The following is a 21,913-nucleotide window of genomic DNA, read 5'->3' on the forward strand; positions in this document are numbered from 1 at the left end:
TGTTCTTCAATGGTCAGGACCCCCACAGGACCACCACAGAGCAGGTATTATTTAGGTGGTGGATCATTCTCAGCACTGCAGTGACACTGACATGGTGGTGGTGTGTTAGTGTGTGTTGTGCTGGTATGAGTGAATTAGACACTCGCTGTCACTGCTGGACTGAGAATCGTCCACCAACCAAAAATATCCAGCCAACAGCGCCCCGTGTGCAGCGTCCTGTGACCACTGATGAAGGTCTAGAAGATGACCGACTCAAACAGCAGCAATAGATGAGCGATCGTCTCTGACTTTACATCTACAAGGTGGACCAGCTAGGTAGGAGTGTCTAATAGAGTGGACAGTGAGTGGACACGGTGTTTAAAAACTCCAGCAGCGCTGCTGTGTCTGATCCACTCATACCAGCACAACACACACTAACACACCACCACCATGTCAGTGTCACTGCAGTGCTGAGAATGATCCACCACCTAAATAATACCTGCTCTGTGGTGGTCCTGTGGGGGTCCTGACCATTAAAGAACAGGGTGAAAGCAGGCTAACAAAGTATGCAGAGAAACAGATGGACTACAGTCAGTAATTGTAGAACTACAAAGTGCTTCTATATGGTAAGTAAAGCTGATAAGATGGACAGTGAGTGTAGAAACAAGGAGGTGGTTTTAATGTTATGGCTGATTGGTGTAGGTGTACGTTTGTTTGTTTCTGTTGTTTCGACTGTCTAGGTAGGCAGAATCCTGAATGGCCTGAACAAGGGGCAACATAATGAACAACATAGTAAATTTCTCTTATGCCTGGTTCACACTACACGATTTTTGCCCTGATTTTCACACGCCAACTGGTTGCCGCTAGATTTTCCGGCTCGGGAGCAACTCTGCGTTTGCTCGGCTCTCAATCGCTATGTGTGAACTACTTAACAACTCGATCCAAGCCACTGAAGAGAGATTTCTAGCATGTCAAATATCTGGATATAAGTTGCCCGACTGGCAATGAGTGCTATGTCGAACAGCCAATGAGAACGCAAGATACGGTGTGAGGGGAAGCCCAGGGAAGGAGTTGTAAAAAGGTGGGACGGGGCTTAATATAGTTTATATCAGAATACATCGGCACACACACAAGTTTTACAGTATTTCTGACCTGATCGTTCTCTACAAAACGTAACAAAAATATTTATTAACCTCCAACTCACTATAGAACAATCCCTGCTGTTCACGTTGCCAAATCCACTCAGATTCATTTATTTTTTACTCTTTGATTTTTACGCTGCACATCAGCGCACAAACTTTGATCGCTCGCTACTTGTTGACGTGCATTTTTGGGACGTGGTATCATCAAACCCCTCGTCACTTCTCGTGTTTGTTTTCGTGACATAACGTAGTTTGGGAGAGCAGAGAAGCTGGCCTGTGATTCCAGGTGGTGATAGATGGTGTAGTGTGAAACCCCCTTGGCATAAGAGGATCAATAAAGTCTTATCTTACATTTTACATAATCAGCATTTAGCAGACGCTCTTATTCAAAGCGAATTACAGTAGTGTCAGTATACTGTCTAAGCAATTCAGGGTTAAGGGCCTTGTTTAAGGGCCCAACAGTGGCAACCTGTTAGTGGTGGGGCTTGAACCAGTGACCTTTCGATTACTAGTCTAGTACCTTAACCGCTAGGCTACAATGTCCCTATCTTATCTTATCATTTTATCTACACCCACACTACAAGACCGATGTTAAATCATTCAGGAAATATAACCACAGTGTAATCATCTAAATAAATAAATACAATCATTCAGGATTATGTCATTAGAATTTGGGTGTGTCCCGTACACTATTGTAAGAATTTACCGTTAGTAGAAAGCTATTTGGGATATTCAACCATTGATAAAATCTAGCTTCACTTACTTGCCTGGTCAGTATTTTTGCTTCTTTGACAAGACGGGTAACCAAATATAGCAGTTCCTTCACAAGTCACATGGCCAGACTTCTTTTATAACAGGATGTGTTTGAAGATACAAAGTTTTACATTTAAGTTTTGCATTTTACATTTACACCAAGTACAGTTAATCATCTACATGAGAACTCATTAGCAAGTTCAACAAGGTTAGACGGGCACTGTAGCTCAGTGGGTAGCGCTGTCACCTCACAGCAAGAAGGTCCTGGGTTCGATCCCCAGGTGGGGCGGTCCGGGTCCTTTCTGTGTGGAGTTTGCATGTTCTCCCCGTGTCTGTGTGGGTTTCCTCCGGGTGCTCCGGTTTCCTCTCATAGTACAAATACGTACAAGTGAGGTGAACTGGAGATACAAAAATTGTCCATGACTGTTTGATATTAAACTGATGAATCTTGTGTAATGATCTAATAATCTTCTGTCATGAATGTAACCAAAGTGTAAAACATGACGTTAAAATCCTAATAAACAAACAAACAGCAGACGCTTTTATCCAAAGCAACTTACAGTACTGGGACAGTGTACTGTCTAAACAATTAAAGGTTAAGGGCCTTGCTCAGGGGCCTATCAGTGGCAACTTGGTGTTTAGTACCTTAACCACTAAGCTACCAGTTGTCCAACAGTACATACTTGTGGGGGACTTGGTCTGGACCGAACCAGGACAGCTTCTTTCTTTCTTTCTTTCTTTCTTTCTTTCTTTCTTTCTTTCTTTCTTTCTTTCTTTCTTTCTTTCTTTCTTTCTTTCTTTCTTTCTTAAATGAAATTATAAAGAAGTAGCACTGATTAAAGCCGACTACATTCTTAAGCTTGCCATAATTCTCTATCAGTGCTTTAACGATGCTGTAAATCATTTAAAACTGTGCTTTAGAGCTGGGCCATATTGCCAAAAATGTTACCACGATAATTTTTTCTATATTGATCAATATCGATAATGATCAGTGGTAAAGATTTTGGTCACAGTTTTTAAAGAATAGAATTCAAATAGTACTTATTTATTAAAACAACATAATATTCATGCAACATAGTGTGCAAATTACACAAAGCAATGCAAATAGTAAGAAAGAACTGACTTGTTGATACTAGGGATGTGACGATACACTCTACCCACGATGCGATGTGATTTACGATACTGGGTTGAAATGAAATTTAAAATTATGACAAAGTTTCCTTTTATTATTTCTCTTTAAAAAATAAAATACTGTATTTGTGCTTATCTTTTATTTTCTAAATAATAAATGTCCTTTTATTTCTGAGGTAGGTACAAACTATGCAAAACGATGCTGCACATTTCCCTTTTTGTGTAAAAAAAAAAAAAACTGAAATGAAATACATCCCACATTAAATAAATACATAAATAATACAAATAAAGAAAGTATCCTCACATAAATACATTTGGCTGGGAAATTCAGAACCTGGCAACCCTGTAGTGTTGTCAACCAGGCGAGGTGAATAGCGCCAGCGCCCTCTGCTGTTTAAAGTGAATATGGATTCATTATACATGTAAACCCATTTGAATCGATTTTTAACTGTCTTGTGGTGCTTCGTTACATCTTTAGTTGATACCTTAAGTCATGTACTTTCAGGAGATTTTGAAGCCTTCTTTCTCCACCGTACTAATAGGCATCATGTCTTTAACCATGAAATAAGTGATAGCTGCCGTTATGTTATGGTACCTCAGCGCTAGATGGCTGGGTAACATGCCTAACTTTCGTGCTGCGTGATTAGGCTGCTTTTTGTGCTTTTCTGTGCTAGTGAGGAGGAAAAATAGAATCGATAATATGCCCAAAGCTTATCCTGGTAATCGAGGAAAAGTTTATCGCGATACTTATCAACATCGTTTGATCGTCCGGTTCTACTTTGATTGCGTGAAACATTTTTGCTGGAATCCTGGATCCTTTTTTTTTACCTTTTCAGATAAAAGGAACCACTCAGTGTTTCCTTGTTTCTCTGACATGAACCTGATATAAAGCAGAAGAGCCGGGTCAGCTGAGGACGAGCACTTCTGTGCTGTGTGACGGTTTAATGCTCAGCTCTAATGATTAACACCACAAAACAACCTGTACAGTAAAAATCTCTCCCGGCTGACACGTTTATATCAGACATTAAATATCATCCTATCACGATACTTACACCACATCCTGTTAGTGCACTAAAAATGTTATACTTACACACTATGTGTTTGGGACGGAGTCAAGATATTACACTCCTATGTTGTGGAGAATAAAGGAAAGGAAAACATTTATTTTTTATCCGATTACTCGATCAATCGCTGGAATAATCGTTAGAACACTCGGTTACAAAAATAATCGATAGCTGCAGCCCTACTAGGTTTACATTCAACTTTAAAGGTAGCTGTGCTGTGTGTTGTAGCTTCAATTGATTCTATCATTCAATTTATTTAATGACTGCTGTGAAATCTGTGATTTGTGAAAAATGAGGTCCGTGAAGTTAAGCACATTTTCCTGTGAATTTAGTAGAGCCCCGAGTATAAGCAACAGTGTGTGGTTCGTATAGTAGCCGATACATTAAATAATAGTGAGCAAAACGCAAGTTCTAATACAATCACTGAATGTGACAGTAGTAGTTGTGTGAATTATTTGAAGATCAGGGAGTAATGAAAGACTGTAGAATAATAAAGAAAGAAAACGTCTCTCATGTAGCTCTGCAGAAATGTAATTGCATAAACATGAATCTAACAGTCGTGTAAACAGTAAACAGCTTCAGCTTGAACGCTGGCACCGCCCGAGGCCACGAACGCCCGACAAACCCAGACTTTGTTGTTCGGTAAATCCTGGTTTTATTTTTAGTAACTGAAGTAAGACGTACAGAGCAGAAGACGTACAGACGATGATGAAATATCATCAAGTTTATACAGTATGTTTATTTTCTCTTTATTTATCAGTTTAATTTAGTTTTATGAGGTTAGCTGGAAACTGCTTTGTAATAACAAGCCGAATTGCTTTTCTGTCTAAACTGCACTGAATATCACTTCGTTATGAGCTGCGGGGACAAACTCCGGCTTCATCCTCCTTGTTTCTTCACTCACTGTCCATTTTATCAGCTCCACTTACCATATAGAAGCACTTTGTAGTTCTACAATTACTGACTGTATGTTTTTCAATGGTCAGGACCACCACAGAGCAGGTATTATTTAGGTGGTGGATCATTCTCAGCACTGCAGTGACACTGACATGGTGGTGGTGTGTTAGTGTGTGTTGTGCTGGTATGAGTGGATCAGACACAGCAGCGCTGATGGAATTTTTAAACACCTCACTGTCACTGTCACTGCTGGACTGAGAATAGTCCACCAACCAAAACAATATCCAGCCAACAGCGCCCCGTGGCGCTGTCAGGATTGTATTTTACATTGACATTTACATTTTCAGCATTCAGCAGACGCTTTTATCCAAAGCGACTTACACAATGAGCAATTGAGGGTTAAGGGCCTTGCTCAGGGACCCAACAGTGGCAACTTGGTGGTGGCGGGGCTTGAACCGGCAACCTTCTGTTTACTAGTCCAGTACCTTAACCACTGAGCTATCACCGGCCACGGTATCTGTCAGATGAGGTACTGTCAGTTTGTGTGCGTGTACGTGTACGTGTGTTTGCCTAAGCCTTCAGAAAGGCATGTGGTGGTTATAATGAAGAAAAGTCAGCATATCAACATACTCAGCACTGACGCTTGCCCTGCACTTTGATGCTATGTTTCCTACAGCAGAAAACAGACGCTCTGATGGTGTGGACGTTATAGCGAGTTTTCTTTCCCTCACTATTCTCTCTCTCTTTCTCCATTTCGCAGTCCTCGCCATCAGATCTCGGCTGCGTCCGATACCGCATACTTCCATCCTGAACAGTACGCGGGAGGGGGTAGTGTCTCATTAAACGGCGCGCGACCTACTGCTTGGCCTGCCATTTTTGAGTATGCAAACACAGCATACCTGCGTACGGAAAGAGCTTTTCCTGCTGTACCGGCCGAGCAGTGCGCACGGCCTCGAATGTATGTGATATGTGATTTCGGACGCAGCCCTCGCCTTCTTCACGCCACGCCCTCGCGAGAGCTGTATGTAGTTGTATGGATTAATCGAGGCTTCGATGCGAAAAATTTGCATCTGTGATTTTTTGTAATCGAATCGCTCGAATCGTTTCACGTTAAAGTGAACACACAAACACACACACACACACACCAAGAATTGGTTGCATCTAAAGCATCTAAAAACACTCAGATAACTTTGACATCTTGGGCATTTTGACTAACCGACTGCTAACTGAATTGCCGTAGGATTGAATTTCAGAGCAAACTGCGTATTACACAGGAAAAGGCTCATTCACGGTCCATGACGTGATTTTCTTAGACTTTATATGATGTATATTATTCTTTCTCAGTTTACATGAACGTGGTACAGTGCACTGGCTGAAAACACACTTCTCTTTTGTTCCCGTTTCTTTCATTCTTTAGATCTGAAAATGTCCCTTGTGTGTTTATTGTAGGTCTTTGTATTTATGACTCTGTTTTTTTAGCACTTGTATTTTATGCTGCACCCTGATCCTGGAGGAATGTTGTTCTGTTTCTGTATGAACTTGTATACAGCTGAAATGACAAAACAGCCTCTTGAGTCTTATGTAATAGCATCTTAGCTTCCGTCCTGTTTGTAATGAAACAGTGTAAAGCTGTGACGAAGTCCAATAACTGCTTTTCAGGAGCGTATAAAGGCGCGGGCGTGTCTTCCAGTGTATATAAGACCTGCACATGAACAGGTATTGGCAGGCTGCCAGACATGCCATGACTAAATGTTTCCAATGTTGTGATGTAAACAACCCAGACCTGTATCGTTTCTTAATTGGAAGAGTCTCATCCAGCGGCCAAATATTTCACCACCCCCCTTCCTTACACCTCTGGTGTGTGGTGGTAGTTAAAAGGTTGAGCTTAAATTAGAGTGCGTAGGTTCTCCGAATTTCTGAATAGAAAGGAGCGCCAATTCCATGATGAACTCTGAACTATCTATTCATTATTAACGTTAGCACACAGGAAGTACAAGACTGTTGTATCGTGTGTTTATCTGTTTGTCATTTGTGATTAATAGGGCAGTGGTGCCTCAGTGGTTAAGGTACTGGACTAATAATCAGAAGGTTGCCGGTTCAAGCCTCTGTTGACCCCTGAGCAAGGCCATTAACCCTTAATAGCTCAAACTGTATTCAGTCATAGTTCGCTATGGATGAAGGCATCTGTTAAATGCCACAAATGTAAATCTAAATGTAAATGGCAGTGCACGCTGAACAATCATTCGATGAAGGTGAATCTCCAAAAAAACGGAGCGTCCGTGTACAGAGAGTCGTGCTAAGCTCCATTTGACTCCTCTTCCCACTTGCTCAGACATCCGGACCAGTCTTGGAGTTTGCATACGCGACTGAGGGAAGGGAGGCCGGACGGCGCCACCCGAGAGCCCTTGAAGGCAAATCTTAATCTATTTGTTATCATGCAGGGATGAGACGTATCGATTCAACTAGACTTTATCCTAAATAGACGCAAAAAAAACCCGAGAAAAATCAGCTGTGTAATGTAGTGGATGATTAAAGCTGCACTTAAACGGCCAAATGTACAACAAACACAAACAAAATGAAAAAGAGGGGTAGATATGGGTCTGGGTTCGATCCCCAGGTGGGGCGGTCCGGGTCCTTTCTGTGTGGAGTTTGCATGTTCTCCGCGTGTCCGTGTGGGTTTCCTCCAGGAGCTCCGGTTCCCTCCCACAGTCCAAAGACGTACACGTGAGGTGAACTGGAGATTCTAAATTGTCCATGACTGTGTTTGATATTAAACTTGTGAACTGATGAATCTTGTGTAATGAGTAACTACAGTTCCTGTCATGAATGTAACCAAAGTGTAAAACATGACGTTAAAATCCTAATAAACAAACAAATGTGTTTTGTCATGAATGTAATCAAATTAATCCTAATAAATACATTTAATTTCGAGTTTTAAACATGCTGGAAAATAGCTGAACCTTTATGAGTGAATTTTGACTAAACAGATTGAGTTACACCGGAGAGGAGTGGTGTGCACTACCCGAGCAGAGAAGCTTATGGGAAGGCTTGGCAGTGGACATCAAAAAATTAGGCAACGGCTGGAAATTTCCCTCGTCTTTACTGGCATGTTGGTAGAAATCTTGGACATTATCTTTCTCTCTCTGGTCACTTCTGGTGTAAACATGCTGAGTAGTGACAGAGGTGTGAACAAGGACCCATCACACATCATCTCTGTCCTTACTCTCTTTCTCTAACACACTCTCACACACTCACAAACTCACACACACACATTTTCTGTCTCTTCAGGAGCATGTAGCTGCTTTATTTATCTGTGCAGTAGGGATGCAGAACAGCATTTGGTGACATTCAGCTGCTCCCACAGGTCGTGTGATATGAGCCGGTGCTCCATCACACCAGCAAGTGCGTGAAGTTGTTGAAGCTTGCTGTTATTCCCTTAACCTTAAACTACCAGCGTATTCCACTGATGTCCATCGCTGAGAGAGTTCTCAGGAGACCTAGCATGCCTTAGCATGAGAAATAACTGAGCACAGGGGTGTGAGACGTGTGAGGGTTAAATCTAACAAACACACAGCAGTACCATATGTGAGCGTGTCAGATTAGTGTACTAACAGTGGAATATTAATAAACTGATGCTGCTACCAGATGATTTCCATTTCCATTCATCCCATGAGATTTACTAATGCGCCGGTGCTTTTTTTGTGTACAAAGGTTTTGTTCCAAACCAGGCTTTAATCACTTTGCTCTGTCTTCAAGACCCTTACTACTAATGCTCTACCTAATTCACGGCCGTGAAACGAGCCTTTTATTGTATAATATGCAATTAGCTGTGAAATTCAAAATGTAAGGTTTGTATTTAGCGATTTGATGTGTTTCATTCACGTAATGTTTAAGTGCCTCACGTTTTCTGGTGAATCTGCACTATGAGGCGGTCTAGCAATCCTACGGCAATTTAGTTAGCAATCGGTTAGTCAAAATATCCAAGGCATCAAAGTGTAAAGCAGCTAAAAACACGACCGGGGTAACTGGTAACTCGGGTCTACCAATTTTTTTTAATTTTTTTTAATTTTGTAATTTTTTATTAATTTTTACCCCTTTTTCTCCCCTTCTAGCGCATCCAATTGTTCAATTAGCATCGTGCTTCCTCTCTGTCTATGCCGAACCCTGTCCTGACGGAGGTGATTGAAGCTAACCCGTATCCCCTCCGAAACACGAGCAGCAGCCGGATGCATCTTTGCCACCCACACATCGACGAGTTTGGCGCCACCTAGCGTTGCATGCGGAGAGACACACCCTAAGGGCACCCTCTCCCATCTCTGTGTAAGCGCCTCCAATCAGCCGGCAGAGAACGCAATCGCATTCTGACAGAGAGAGACCCACATCCGGTTCTTTGTCCCACCCCCCACATGAGCAAACCGGCCAATCGTTGCTCATATAGCCACTCGGCTTCGAACCGGTAAAGCAAGGCTGGATTCGATACCACGCTTCTCAGAATCCAGCCCTGGTTGCAGCGCGTTTCTTTTTACCGCTGCGCCACCTGAGCGGCTACCAATTGTTTTTACAACACTCATAACCATAATCTTTTTCATTTTGTACCCAAAGAGGATGGGGGTCCCTGCTGGGTCTGGTTCCTCTCAAGGTTTCTTCCTGCAATTTTAAGGGAGTTTTTCCTCGCCACTGTTGCCCTCAGCTTGCTCAATAGGGGGTTTTGGTCTGTCGGTCCTGGATTCTGTAAAGTTGCTTTGAGACAATGTTCATTGTAAAAAGCGCTATATAAAGCGGGGGGGGGGGGGGGGGGGGGTCAAAACACGGACGAGTATTTTTGTATTTGAGACAGTCACTGGATGTTTTAGGTTTACATTCAGCCGGTAAGGTCGGCTGTGCTGTGTATTATAGCTTCCATTTATTCTATCATTTAATTTATGAGTGTTATGTAATAACTGCTGTGAAATGTGGACCGAAATCACATCGACTGCTGGGAAGGACCCAAAATGACGTTTTAATTGGAACTGAAATGACATATTAATCAACGACTTCTCTGTCGGTTATCACAGTGGATTATCACAAACATCCCTAATTCAGATACAAACATAAATCATGTGTTCACACGACCACAAGACTGGTTGGTAGTTTTTCAGACTCAGTAACTTGAGTCGTGTTTTTAGCTGCTTTACACTTTAACATCTTGGATATTTTGACTAACTGATTGCTAACTGAATTGCCGTAGGATTGCTAGGACCGCCTTATAGTGCAGATTAACCAGTCAACGTGAGGCACTTAAGCGCTACAAGAAAGAAAAACATTAAATGGACGTAGATATTGGTTAAAGGAAAGACCGGGTGTGGTGTGTGTCCTCTCTGTCACGGTTCTTCATGTTTGATCATTTAATGTCAGAGCTGAACAGAACGGGGACGGTGGCTCTGATAACACGTTTAATGATTGAAATGTGTCCAGCTCGCATTTAAAGCTCAGACTGCTTAATCATTGCTGAGCTGGTGCAATTGGAACGATCCGATCTGTAGAGGAAGCAGACGCGACAATACTTCTAATGATTGAGGATCTGGTACCCGCTGAGGTGCCAGTCAGATATCAGATGCGCTTCCTGAGTTCCGAGTTATTCTTACCTGACGTGTTTAATGTAAACAGTGCTTATTTATATTAAATCAGTTACTGTGTGATGAAGTGTTGCTCACAGCGTTTTCTTAAACTGCCTGATCAAGCACATACAGGAGACACGTGTAAACGCGTCTGGATTTTAAAATCAGTTTTAAGAAGATCAGTCAGTTTGTTCGCTGCTGAGTCGTCGGTAGCTTAAGCAAATATTTACGTTTTCATTTTCAGTATTTAGCAGACGTTTTTTTTCATCCAAAGCGACTTACAGTACTGTGACAGTATACTATATTCTGTCTAAGCAAATGAGTGATAAGGGCCTTGCTCAGGAACCCAACAGTGACAACCTGGCAGTGGTGGGGCTTGAACCAGTGACCTTTTGATTACTAGTCCAGTACCTTAACCGCTAGACTACAACTGCCCCTTTTTAATCACTTTTATCCAAAGCGACTTACAGTTGTGACTGACTGCAGTCCAAGAAATTGAGGGTTGGCAACTTTGCCGTAATGGGGCTTGAACCAGCAACGTTCTCTTCTGATTACTAGTCCAGTATCCTAACCAGTGCTTTTCCTCTGAGCACCAATATGCTCTTTTATTCTGGCAGAATGTTTATGTGGTTTTCACAAACAGCAGTAAAGCAATCTAGCCCGCTATTGCTTACATTTCAAGCTTTGCTAACATCTGGTTGGGCACCCACATGGTTGTTGATTGGTTAGTGAGAGGGAGGGCGGGTCGTAGGGATTCCTCATAACTGGTGCAATTACAACCTCTGATAACTGATCAATGGCGTCTGAACAGTGAGACTGGGGATAATGGAGAGCCGTGTGACTCTCCATGCGCGATGCGGATCTCCATATGAACCCACCTCGTGACAACATGACAAGATGGTGCCGGTTCCTCCTCTACAACATCAGGAAGATTCGGCCGTTTCTCTCCATGGAAGCTACTCAGATTCTGGTACAGTCACTTGTCATCTCACGGTTGGACTACTGCAGCTCCCTCCTGGCAGGAGCTCCCATGTCTACTACTAAACCCTTGCAGCTCATTCAAAATGCAGCTGCCACCATCACCCCACTGCTGCCACACCATCACCCCACTGCTGCCACATCATCACCCCACTGCTGCCACATCATCACCCCACTGCTGCCACATCATCACCCCACTGCTGCCACACCATCACCCCACTGCTGCCACATCAACACCCCACTGCTGCCACATCAACACCCCACTGCTGCCACATCATCACCCCACTGCTGCCACATCATCATCACCCCACTGCTGCCACATCATCACCCCACTGCTGCCACACCATCACCCCACTGCTGCCACATCATCACCCCACTGCTGCCACATCATCACCCCACTGCTGCCACACCATCACCCCACTGCTGCCACATCATCACCCCACTGCTGCGTTCTCTTCACTGGCTTCTTGTAGCTGCACGCATTCAGTTTAAAACACTGATACTCGCCTACAAAGCCAAAAATGGAGCAGCCCCAAGCTACCTTCGTGGTCTAATCAAACCCCGCTCTGTACCACGCAACCTCCGAGCCACTAGTCTCGCTCGACTTGATCCTCCACCCAGGACTCGAGGAAGACGAGCATCAGCATCAAGGCTCTTCTCTGTACCGGCACCCAAGTGGTGGAACCAACTTCCTCTGTCTGTCCGAACATCTGAGTCTCTCGCTGTCTTTAAAAAACGATTAAAAACCTTCATCACCTCTTTACTAAACACTTAAGCTGAGATGTACTTACTTACTAACACACTTTTCCATTTCTTAAAAAAAAACCCACTTTGGTTCTAACAGGTTTGAGCAGATTTGTGTTCTTAGACTGTTGTTTACTTAAACTAGAGTAATGAAATGTTTACTATGGAAGCTCTTCTGTAAGTCGCTCTGGATAAGAGCCTCTGCCAAATGCCGAAAATGTAAATGTAAATGTAAGCGGTACTGCACACATACTCCACAGGATTGGAGGTAATCAGCAGTAAAGACGAAAAAACACAAATCGAGTTATTGGATGTGAAGTATTAGGGGGAAATGCATGAATAGAAATTACTAAAAACAGAATACAGATGTTGGTGAACCTGTTGGACAGGCAGCCATTTCTGCATCACTCTTCAAGTCAGGCTTTTATGACATAGCGTCAGCCTTAAAAACAGGGTTTTTTAAACACAGGATCGCAGAGAAAAATAATAATAATTAAATAAACTTGTACGCGAAAGCCTCCTTGTGGAGGTTTTATATTACATCTTGTAAATCGCAGTGGGACCAGATTGTACAGAGAGAGTAATGCCAAGTTCACACTACACGACTGATCGGCGATAGGGGGTTTCACACTACATCGTCTATCACCAACTGGAGTCACAGGCGAGCTTCTCTGCTCTCCCAAACTATGTTTTGTCACGAAAACAAACGTGAGAAGTGACGAGGGGTTTAATGATACCATGTCCAAAAATGCACGTCAACAATAAGCGAGCGATCAAAGTTTGTGCGCTGAAGTGCAACATAAAATCAAAGAGTAAAAAATAAATGAATCTGAGTGGATTTGGCAACACGAGCAGCATGGATTGTTCTGTAGTGAGTGGAGGGTAATAAATATTTTTTGCAATGCAGCGTGGGTGTTCTGTTTTGTAGAGAACGATAAGGTCAGAAATACTGTATAAAACTTGTGTGTGTGCTGATGTATTCTGATATAAACTATATTATACCCCTGTTAGGGCTGGGTATCGCCACTAATTTCCTGGATCGATTCGATTCCGATTCACAAGGTCCCGATTCGATCTCTGCTCTCCAAAACTATGTTTTGTCACGAAAACAAACGTGAGAAGTGATGAAAGGTTTAATGATACCACGTCCAAACATGCACATCAACAAGTAGCGAGAGATCAAAGTTTGTGCGCTGATGAAATAAATGAATCTGAGTGGATTTGGCAACACGAGCAGCATGGATCGTTCTGTAGTGAGTTGGAGGTTAATAAATATTTTGTTTTGTAGAGAACGATCAGGTCAGAGATACTGTAAAACTCGTGTGTGCTGATGTATTCTGATAGAAACTATATTGCGCTCCACCACCTGTTTACAACCTCGCCCCTGTGTTTCCCCTCGCCGTTTCTCACGTCGATCGAGAGCCGAGTTTTGATCGCAGAGCGAACACCGAGTTCCTCCCGGATCCAGCACCGACCCGTCGCCGAGCGAAAATCAGTGCAAGAAGTTGTGTAGTGGTCAGAACCTGAGCTTCTGCCATGCTGGACTGATGTGCAGGTCAGATCTCGTTGCATGAAAAAACACTGGCTGGTCACGCGAAATTAAAGGGGGTAACAGATGTCCGTGTGCACCGTAAAAAGGGGCGTATTTAAAAGATCGATCTCGCGTTTATATGAATCGATATCGGATCGTTCAAATAAAGATCGATTCGAATCGAAAAATCGATTTTATAAACCCACCCCTAACCCCTGTACCGCCTTTTTACACTCCTCCCCTGCGTTTCCCCTCACACCGTATCTTGTGTTCTTATTTGGCTGTTCGACACAGCACTCATTGCCAGTTGTGCAACTCAGATCCAGATATCTGACATGCTAGAAATCCCGCTCGGATCGAGTTGTTGAGCAGTTCACACATAGTGATTGAGAGCCGAGTTTCGATCGCCAAGCGAACACCGAGTTGCTCCCGAGCCGGCAAATCTAGCACCGACCAGTCGGCGAGCGAAAATCAGGGCAAAAGTCGTGTAGTGCGAACTAGGCATAAGGTGCATTGCTGGTGTTGTCTGGGTTTCGTAAAAATTCATGGACAAAATGTTGGTCACTCGAAAAACGTATGAGGCAACATGAGGGAAGGGATTGTGTGGTTTGATGAACTGTTAAGCACTATGGTTTAAAAAACAACAGGCGCGGCACGTCACATCACACTGAAGCATTTTAATTACTGTCGGGTCCTCAGATCTCTGGAATTTGATTGCGTTTACGCACATCGGTGGGTGAATGATGGATGGAGTCAGTACTGTAATCGGGTTCAGGTTCAGTCCTGCCTGTACTGACTGAAAGGAAAAGTCTCAGAGCTTCAGGGTTCAGGAGGAAATGCTTAACACCAGAGAAAGAACCACGGGGCGGTTCTACAGTACTGCAATGTTTGTTCAACCCCGCCTTCACATCTTGGAGTCATTGAAATGAGTCCTGGGCCTCTGTGATACTGAACCTCACTCCTCGGTGCTTTTGATGGCAGAGACGGGCAGTTTGTTTTTATAAAAAACGGCCTCACGTGATCTCAGCGGTGGGTCACAAATCTAACCAGAGTTTTATTGGATCCATATCCTGAGCTTTACTGGACTCACTGCCATGTTGTTTCAGATGTTTTATTTCAATTAGCTTTGTCATATCTACGTGTCATGGCTGTTATATTACCGGCACTGACTTTAGAAATGATGTCGGCACGCTGTAGTACAGACTGGTTACATTTCTTCTTTTATTTACACTGATCAGCCATAACATTAAAACCACCTCCTTGTTTCTACACTCACTGTCCATTTTATCAGCTCCACCTACCATATAGAAGCACTTTGTAGTTCTACAATTACTGACATACTTTCTAAACATGCTTTCACCCTGTTCTTCAATGGTCAGGACCCCCACAGGACCACCACAGAGCAGGTATTATTTAGGTGGTGGATGATTCTCAGCACTGCAGTGACACTGACATGGTGGTGGTGTGTTAGTGTGTGTTGTGCTGGTATGAGTGGATCAGACACAGCAGCGCTGCTGGAGTTTTTAAACACCGTGTCCACTCACTGTCCACTCTATTAGACACTCCTACCTAGTCGGTCCACCTTGTAGATGTAAAGTCAGAGACGATCGCTCATCTATTGCTGCCGTTTGAGTCGGTCATCTTCTAGACCTTCATCGGTGGTCACAGGACGCTGCACACGGGGCGCTGTCGGCTGGATATGTTTTTGGTGGGTGGACTATTCTCAGTCCAGCAGTGACAGTGAGGTGTTTAAAAACTCCAGCAGCACTGCTGTGTCTGATCCACTCATACCAGCACAACACACACTAACACACCACCACCATGTCAGTGTCACTGCAGTGCTGAGAATGATCCATCACCTAAATAATACCTGCTCTGTGGTGGTCCTGTGGGGGTCCTGACCATTGAAGAACAGCATGGAAGGGGGTAACAAAGCATGCAGAGAAACAGATGGAGTACAGTCAGTAATTGTAGAACTACAAAGTGCTTCTATATGGTAAGTGGAGCTGATAAAATGTTATGGCTGATCAGTGTATTTATTTATTTATTTTTCAACCGACACGTGTGCATTGGCCAGCTGTTTCTTTTCACCAGTTTGATGCGGGTCTGTAAGGGTATCCGAATATATCGCACGGAGAGTCGCGACGATCCCCGTCATCCCCGTCATCCCCGTCTCTGTGCAGGCGCCATTGATCAGCCAGCAAAGCCGAGCTGGAGATTCCAGCACCACCCGAATGCCAAATTTCTGTCTCATTCGTTAAAAAATTACTTTACAGTTGCAATCACAATGCAACTTTAAAGACCAGATCACAATTTTATTAACGTAAAATAAAAAATTCTCGTGTTCACCAGAGTAAAGTACCCTCGTGTTTTGGGTGTGTGCTTGATACACTCAGCCTAACATGAGAAATCCTGCCAGTATCCCATTGCTAACAATAGACTCGGGTACACAGAATGGCAAACGCTTCATTGTAATGATGAGAACGGGGTTCTCCGAGTGGATTCGCATCAGTCAGTTACCCAGATTAACCCCCACCGAGTGACGAAATGAAAAAACGACAGAGAAGAAGAGCAGCGATGAGCCGGTAGGTTTTACTGCATTGCAGGCCTGTGGAGATAAAAGAGCTCCGTGGTGGGGTGCCGGTGAAGGGGGTGGGGGGTGTCTGTCTTTCTCTCTTTGTCTCGTTAGACCCCCGGCCTGGATGCTCGACCTGCTGGTGATCCAGACTGATCGGCTTGGGTCAGCTGATGTAAGATTTACCGTAGTTAGACTGGAGAGTCACAAGCTGGGTAAAGAGGATTAACCTGTGAGGAACCTCAACCCGTTTCTCTTCAGACACTGCGTCAGAGTGTTTAGCAACGTTTACTCCCCAATTAGCCTCCACTGTTCCTCTCACCTTGCTTTCTCATTAGGTGAAGGTGTGAATGAGTCTCCTGCAACATTTCTCGTCATTCAGGACGGTGGCGCTGACACCTGCTGGTAGCATCAGGGTCAGTTGAGACTCCACGGGAAGCCCGTTCCTCCAGACTGCAGCCTAATAATAATAATATAAAATCTTATACCAGCTTTTCAATGGGTGCAAGGCACACAGTAACACCCTGGATGGGGTGTCAGTCCATCGCATGGCAGACACACACACACACACACACACACACACATTCACCTATAGGGCAATTCAGTGTCTCCAATATACCTGGCTGCATGTTTTTGGACTGTGGGAGGAAACCGGAGCTCCCGGAGTAAACCCACGCAGACACGGGGAGAACATGCAAACTCCACACAGAAAGGACCCGGAACGCCCCGCCTGGGGATCGAACCCAGGACCTTCTTGCTGTGAGGTGACAGTGCTACCCACCGAGCCACCGTGCCACCCCACATAACAACTTCACATGCCAAACGTTCAATTTACGTAAATATGTGGACACCTGAACATTATCTTGTTAGACATCCAGTCTAACAAAACCAGGAGCATTAATACAGGGTCTGTCTGAAAATTTTGTGAGCTGCCTTGCTGCCTACTGCCTACCTGGACAGCTGCCTCATTAGAGATGATTCTAATTAGAGATCAAACTCATAAGTCAGATTATTTAGACGCACTATTTAGACAGAGATTACGCCGATTGCGTCACCACAGATTTACCTTACTAAGCTAACACGGTTAGCCCCAGGCCAGTCAAACCAACAGGCTGATGCGGCACAACCCACTAGCACGCCCGCTGACGTCTCCCTCCGTGTACCGAAAACGGTTAAACCGTCCCATACGAGCCCGAATTTGCAAATATCGACACTCGTGCGCCTTTATACAAATTAAATATCAATGAGGATCTATTTACATTTGAAAAGAACTCTGTTGGTTGCTCCACATTCGTCTGCCATATTTGTAGTTTTTTGTGAGAGAAGTCGTGCCGCACTGAATGCTGGGATTGCCTTCATCGCTAAGGAAGCACACAGAGCTCCCTCGTTATTCAGTCAGATTATCACTCAGAATTAAGGCGCCTCAGTAGGAGCATTTTAGGGATTTTAGAATTTAGACACGCCCTCTTCTCGGGAGTGTAGGATGATGTAAGATGCATCTTTGTAGAGAGATCACGAGGTTTTCAGACAGACCTTTTAGAAACTAGAGTCAGTGTATCTGTGCAAATCTGTTCCCATTCAGTGTTATTCAGACACTTGTTGGACAGGAAGGCTTGGCTCTGAATAAACATTCTGGTCCCCAGTGTTCTTTAACAGGACTGAGCTCAGGGTTATGTGCAGACTGTTGTAGTTTTTATTGTGTGTCTTTGTAGGCGTATTTTGCTACACATTTGGAAGCACATGAATGCAGGAATCGTCTCGGCTGCTCCCACTATCGCTCGCCACAGCAGATCGTTCTGTGTGTTCAGTCTGCGTGTTTGATTTGGCGCAGGTTTTACACCAGATGTCCTTCCTGATGCAACCCTTTAATTTCTGCAGACTTGTGACCCACGCTAGGGGCACGCGCGTACACATGAGAACGTTTTGCGCTTCACTTACTGCAAGCCTCAAACTCAGCGCTCGGCTTGAGCAAAGTGCGAATATGAGACAGATCTGCATTTGTGTGGAATAACCATCAAATTTACTCTGAAAGCTCCACGTGTATCTGTGTTTATCTGGATTTTCCTCCCTGTTTCACTTTCAAACTTGTGTTTTTACCACTTTTATTTGGCCTCGTATGTAAGAACACACACAGTTTCTATGTAAGAACACAGGATTCTGGCCCACGGTGTCGTGTATCAGAACTACACATAATTCACTACAATTTCAGGATTACTGAGCCACACACACAGATCACTGAAATCCTCTGGGAGAGTTTGCACCAGTATACAGTGTTTGAACTGGAGGGATTAAGGTTTAAATGAGATAATAATCTTGTAAATACGTTTGTACTGCCGAGGCGGCGAGATGTGATTTACAGATTCCATCGTGCTGTAATCAGTGTCGTGGTCTGATTGGTTCCCGTGTCTGTGGCTGGATGAACGTATTTACATTTCTAATGTATATAAATAACACGTTCCAGTTCTGCAGGTCATTAACAGCTCTCTGTGTTTCTCCCTTCGTTCCCACAGACTCTTCAAATTACATCCGACGGCTGGAGACAAAAGTCCGGATTTTAGAGGACGACAACAAGCAGGTGTTCACGCAGGTAAGCACCGATAAACAGACTAAAACAATGTGTACACGTGTTTCTGTGAGTATAAAAGTCAGTAAAGCATTATTGAATCGGTCTTACAATTCCACATATGTAGATGTATCCTGAGTAGGGACGTCAGTGATGACATTAAATACAGCACATAGGGGCCTCAGCAGACAGTAAACAAAAAACCTTTAACGTTACACACATTCGAGGGTTCTTCAAAAAGCTTCCGCACCTTTTTAACTCAATTTATTAAGAATTTCAAAAACAGAGGAACTATTGACGTCACTTTTCTACATCGTCGCCTTCTGATGCATTTTTCCAGCATCGTAGCAACTTTTTAATGCCATCAGCACAAAATGTGTTCGGTTGAGCGTGTAGCCACTGGTGCAGAGCTGCTTTCACATCATCATCACATTAAAATCTTCTTCCCCTTAAAGCTTCTTTAAACGTCCAAAAAGGTGAAAATCAGATGGAGCTAAATCCGGACTATAAGCGTCTCTCAGTCTCTCAGACACGACCGATTACTCCTCCTCCCACCCTCACCGCTTATAACCAAAATATAAAAGTGCAGAAACTTTTTAAAGACCGCTTGTACCCCTTGAGTTACAGTATCAACATTCACAGCAAGCAAACAAAAGTAGTGGTATCGTCAAGAATAGCAGCGGAAGATCAACAGTTAGGATGATATACTAGACTCTGACAGACGTGACGAGAGGGGACTAAATGTGGGTCGCTTAAAACAAGTTTAGGGGTTCAGTTCTCCCCGTGTCTGCGTGGGTTTCCTCCGGGAGCTCCGGTTTCCTCCTACAGACCAAAAACGTGCAAGTGAGGTGAACTGGAGACACAAAATTGTCCATGACTGTGTTTGACATTAAAAAACTGGTGAATCATGGGTAACGAGTGCTGACGTTCGTGGGGTTGCTCCCCACGTTCAGTAACCGCTGAACTGCTGAATGATTGCTGGTTCCAGCCCCACTCCAGCACTAAAGCAAGGCTCTTAAACCTCAATCGCTTGAACTGCCCTCTCAGATGTAAGTCGCTTTGAATAAAGCGTCTGTTAAATGTCGTGAATCTAAATGTAGGAATATGTGAACGAAAACACTCCTGCAGTCAAACCTGGTTTTAATTATGCGTGCATTTTGGGTAAAATAAAGAAAAGCACAAAAGCACCAACCCCAGAATACCTCGTTTGCTTTTCATAAGAGAGCAGACCGGATGATTATTTACGCTTTGTTTTAACACAGAAAGGAAACGACAGGCTGAGAGCTGGAGTGGTTGAGTCACGTCTCCTCGACGCAGCTTTCAATGGTTCCAGGAAACCCTCGGCCGTTCCTCTAAAGCTGGACAACGGCGCGCGGCCGAGGCCAAATGAGGAGCGGCCAATAATAATAGGAAGCACAGGACATAATCGCAAAGCCCAGGTGGAGCTGTAGCAGTTTCTTATTTCCAGTACGAGTCTAACCACACACTTCTTCTCATGTACAAACGTAAATACGTCCTGTTTTAGAACGAGAACAAAACCAGACGTAAGCTTCGCTAATCCTTTTAAGCAAAGAGCTGCTGACGAACCTGTCACTAATCAACACGCAAAGAGCTGGTGTTGTGTGTGTGTGTGTGTGTGTGTGTGTGTGTGTGTGTGTGTGTGTGTGTGTGTGAGAGGGGGGGGAATATTTACACACTAATCATTTAGCATGCAAAAAAGATTATGGCTGGGCGGTACAGTAGACCCTTGAGTTACGAACGGTTTACCATACCAACATTTCGGGTTACGAACGATCTTTTTCAACGAACCGAAATTCATGAAACACGTGACGTCACGAGCAAGTTAACTCCGACCGTCTCTCTCTCTATATATATACAGTGAGCGAACATTCGGACAGTGGACGGTGTTTTTTTCGGTGTTTTGTTTATATTTTGTAAAATTCTATATTAAAATGGCCTCAAAGAATGTGCAGAGGAAGCGCAGTGGTGAGAAAATGAATCTACAGTATTACTATTTGTTGTTGTATAATTACTCCTGCCAGTAGGTGTCACTGTGTATCAGACAGAGGGGACAGTGAGTGAGAGAGAAGAAGGAATTCGGCTCAGTAAAGTATTCTTTCTTTCGTGCAATTACACCCACAAAATACAACACTACTGAAATAAAGAGGAAATAATAGAGAAATATGAGTTATTGTTTCTGGGAGATACATTTTATAAAAAATAAGGAAATATATTATGGTGTATGATACAGCACATGTACTGTACTGAAATGTGATGTGTTTTTATGTACAGTACTACTGTGTAATGTTGTTTATTATTGTTTATTACAGTAATGTCTATTCTATAATTTAAGATTTAAGGGAAAATATTCTTGTATTTATAACAAAGAGCATTTAAGACATTAGAGAGGTTAGAGGGGTAAGGGGGGGTTTGGGAGGTCTGGCATGGATTAATTCTATTTACATTATTTCTTATGGGAAAAGTAGGTTTAACTAACGAACATTTTGACTTAAGAACAGCCCTTCGGAACCAATTCAATTCGTAAGTCAAGGGTCCACATGGGTCCCAGATATATAGTATCTTTACACAATATTAAAAATGACCATATTCGTTATATCATTATATATTCGTCAGATACACAGGTTACCATATGAGTACGGTTAAAACAGCACAACAAAATATGCAATTTGCTCTCTTGCACGTGTAAGCATGACTGTGTATGGGTGAAAATTATGTAGTAAAACCATTGCAACAAAAAGTAGCGACGTGACGGATTTAGTTCATCATGTCAAACATCATCCACTGCAGTTTGCTGGGTCAGTAAAAAAACTGACGGGTAAAAAGCTCTCCCTGTTTCCTTTCATCTTTTCTATCTTATATTGCACACTGTTTTTGTTACCTTTACTCTTAGTACACTTCTCTTTATTTAAGTAGGTCCTACAGAATTGTTTTTATGTTG

The 21,913-nt window shown here is 43.4% G+C and overlaps 1 protein-coding gene across 1 annotated transcript in view; it reads left to right on the top strand.

Moving 5' to 3' along the window:
* The window catches only part of ccdc85ca (coiled-coil domain containing 85C, a), a 103,562-nt gene that overhangs the window by 60,503 nt on the left and 21,146 nt on the right, over positions 1–21,913 (top strand). The window contains exon 2 of the mRNA XM_063007301.1: positions 18,902–18,978. Within this exon, the coding sequence (XP_062863371.1) occupies positions 18,902–18,978 (77 nt within the window). The remainder of the gene's footprint in view (positions 1–18,901; positions 18,979–21,913) is intronic.

The sequence above is a fragment of the Trichomycterus rosablanca genome, chromosome 13 (assembly GCF_030014385.1).
Source record: "Trichomycterus rosablanca isolate fTriRos1 chromosome 13, fTriRos1.hap1, whole genome shotgun sequence".
Classification (NCBI taxonomy): domain Eukaryota; kingdom Metazoa; phylum Chordata; class Actinopteri; order Siluriformes; family Trichomycteridae; genus Trichomycterus; species Trichomycterus rosablanca.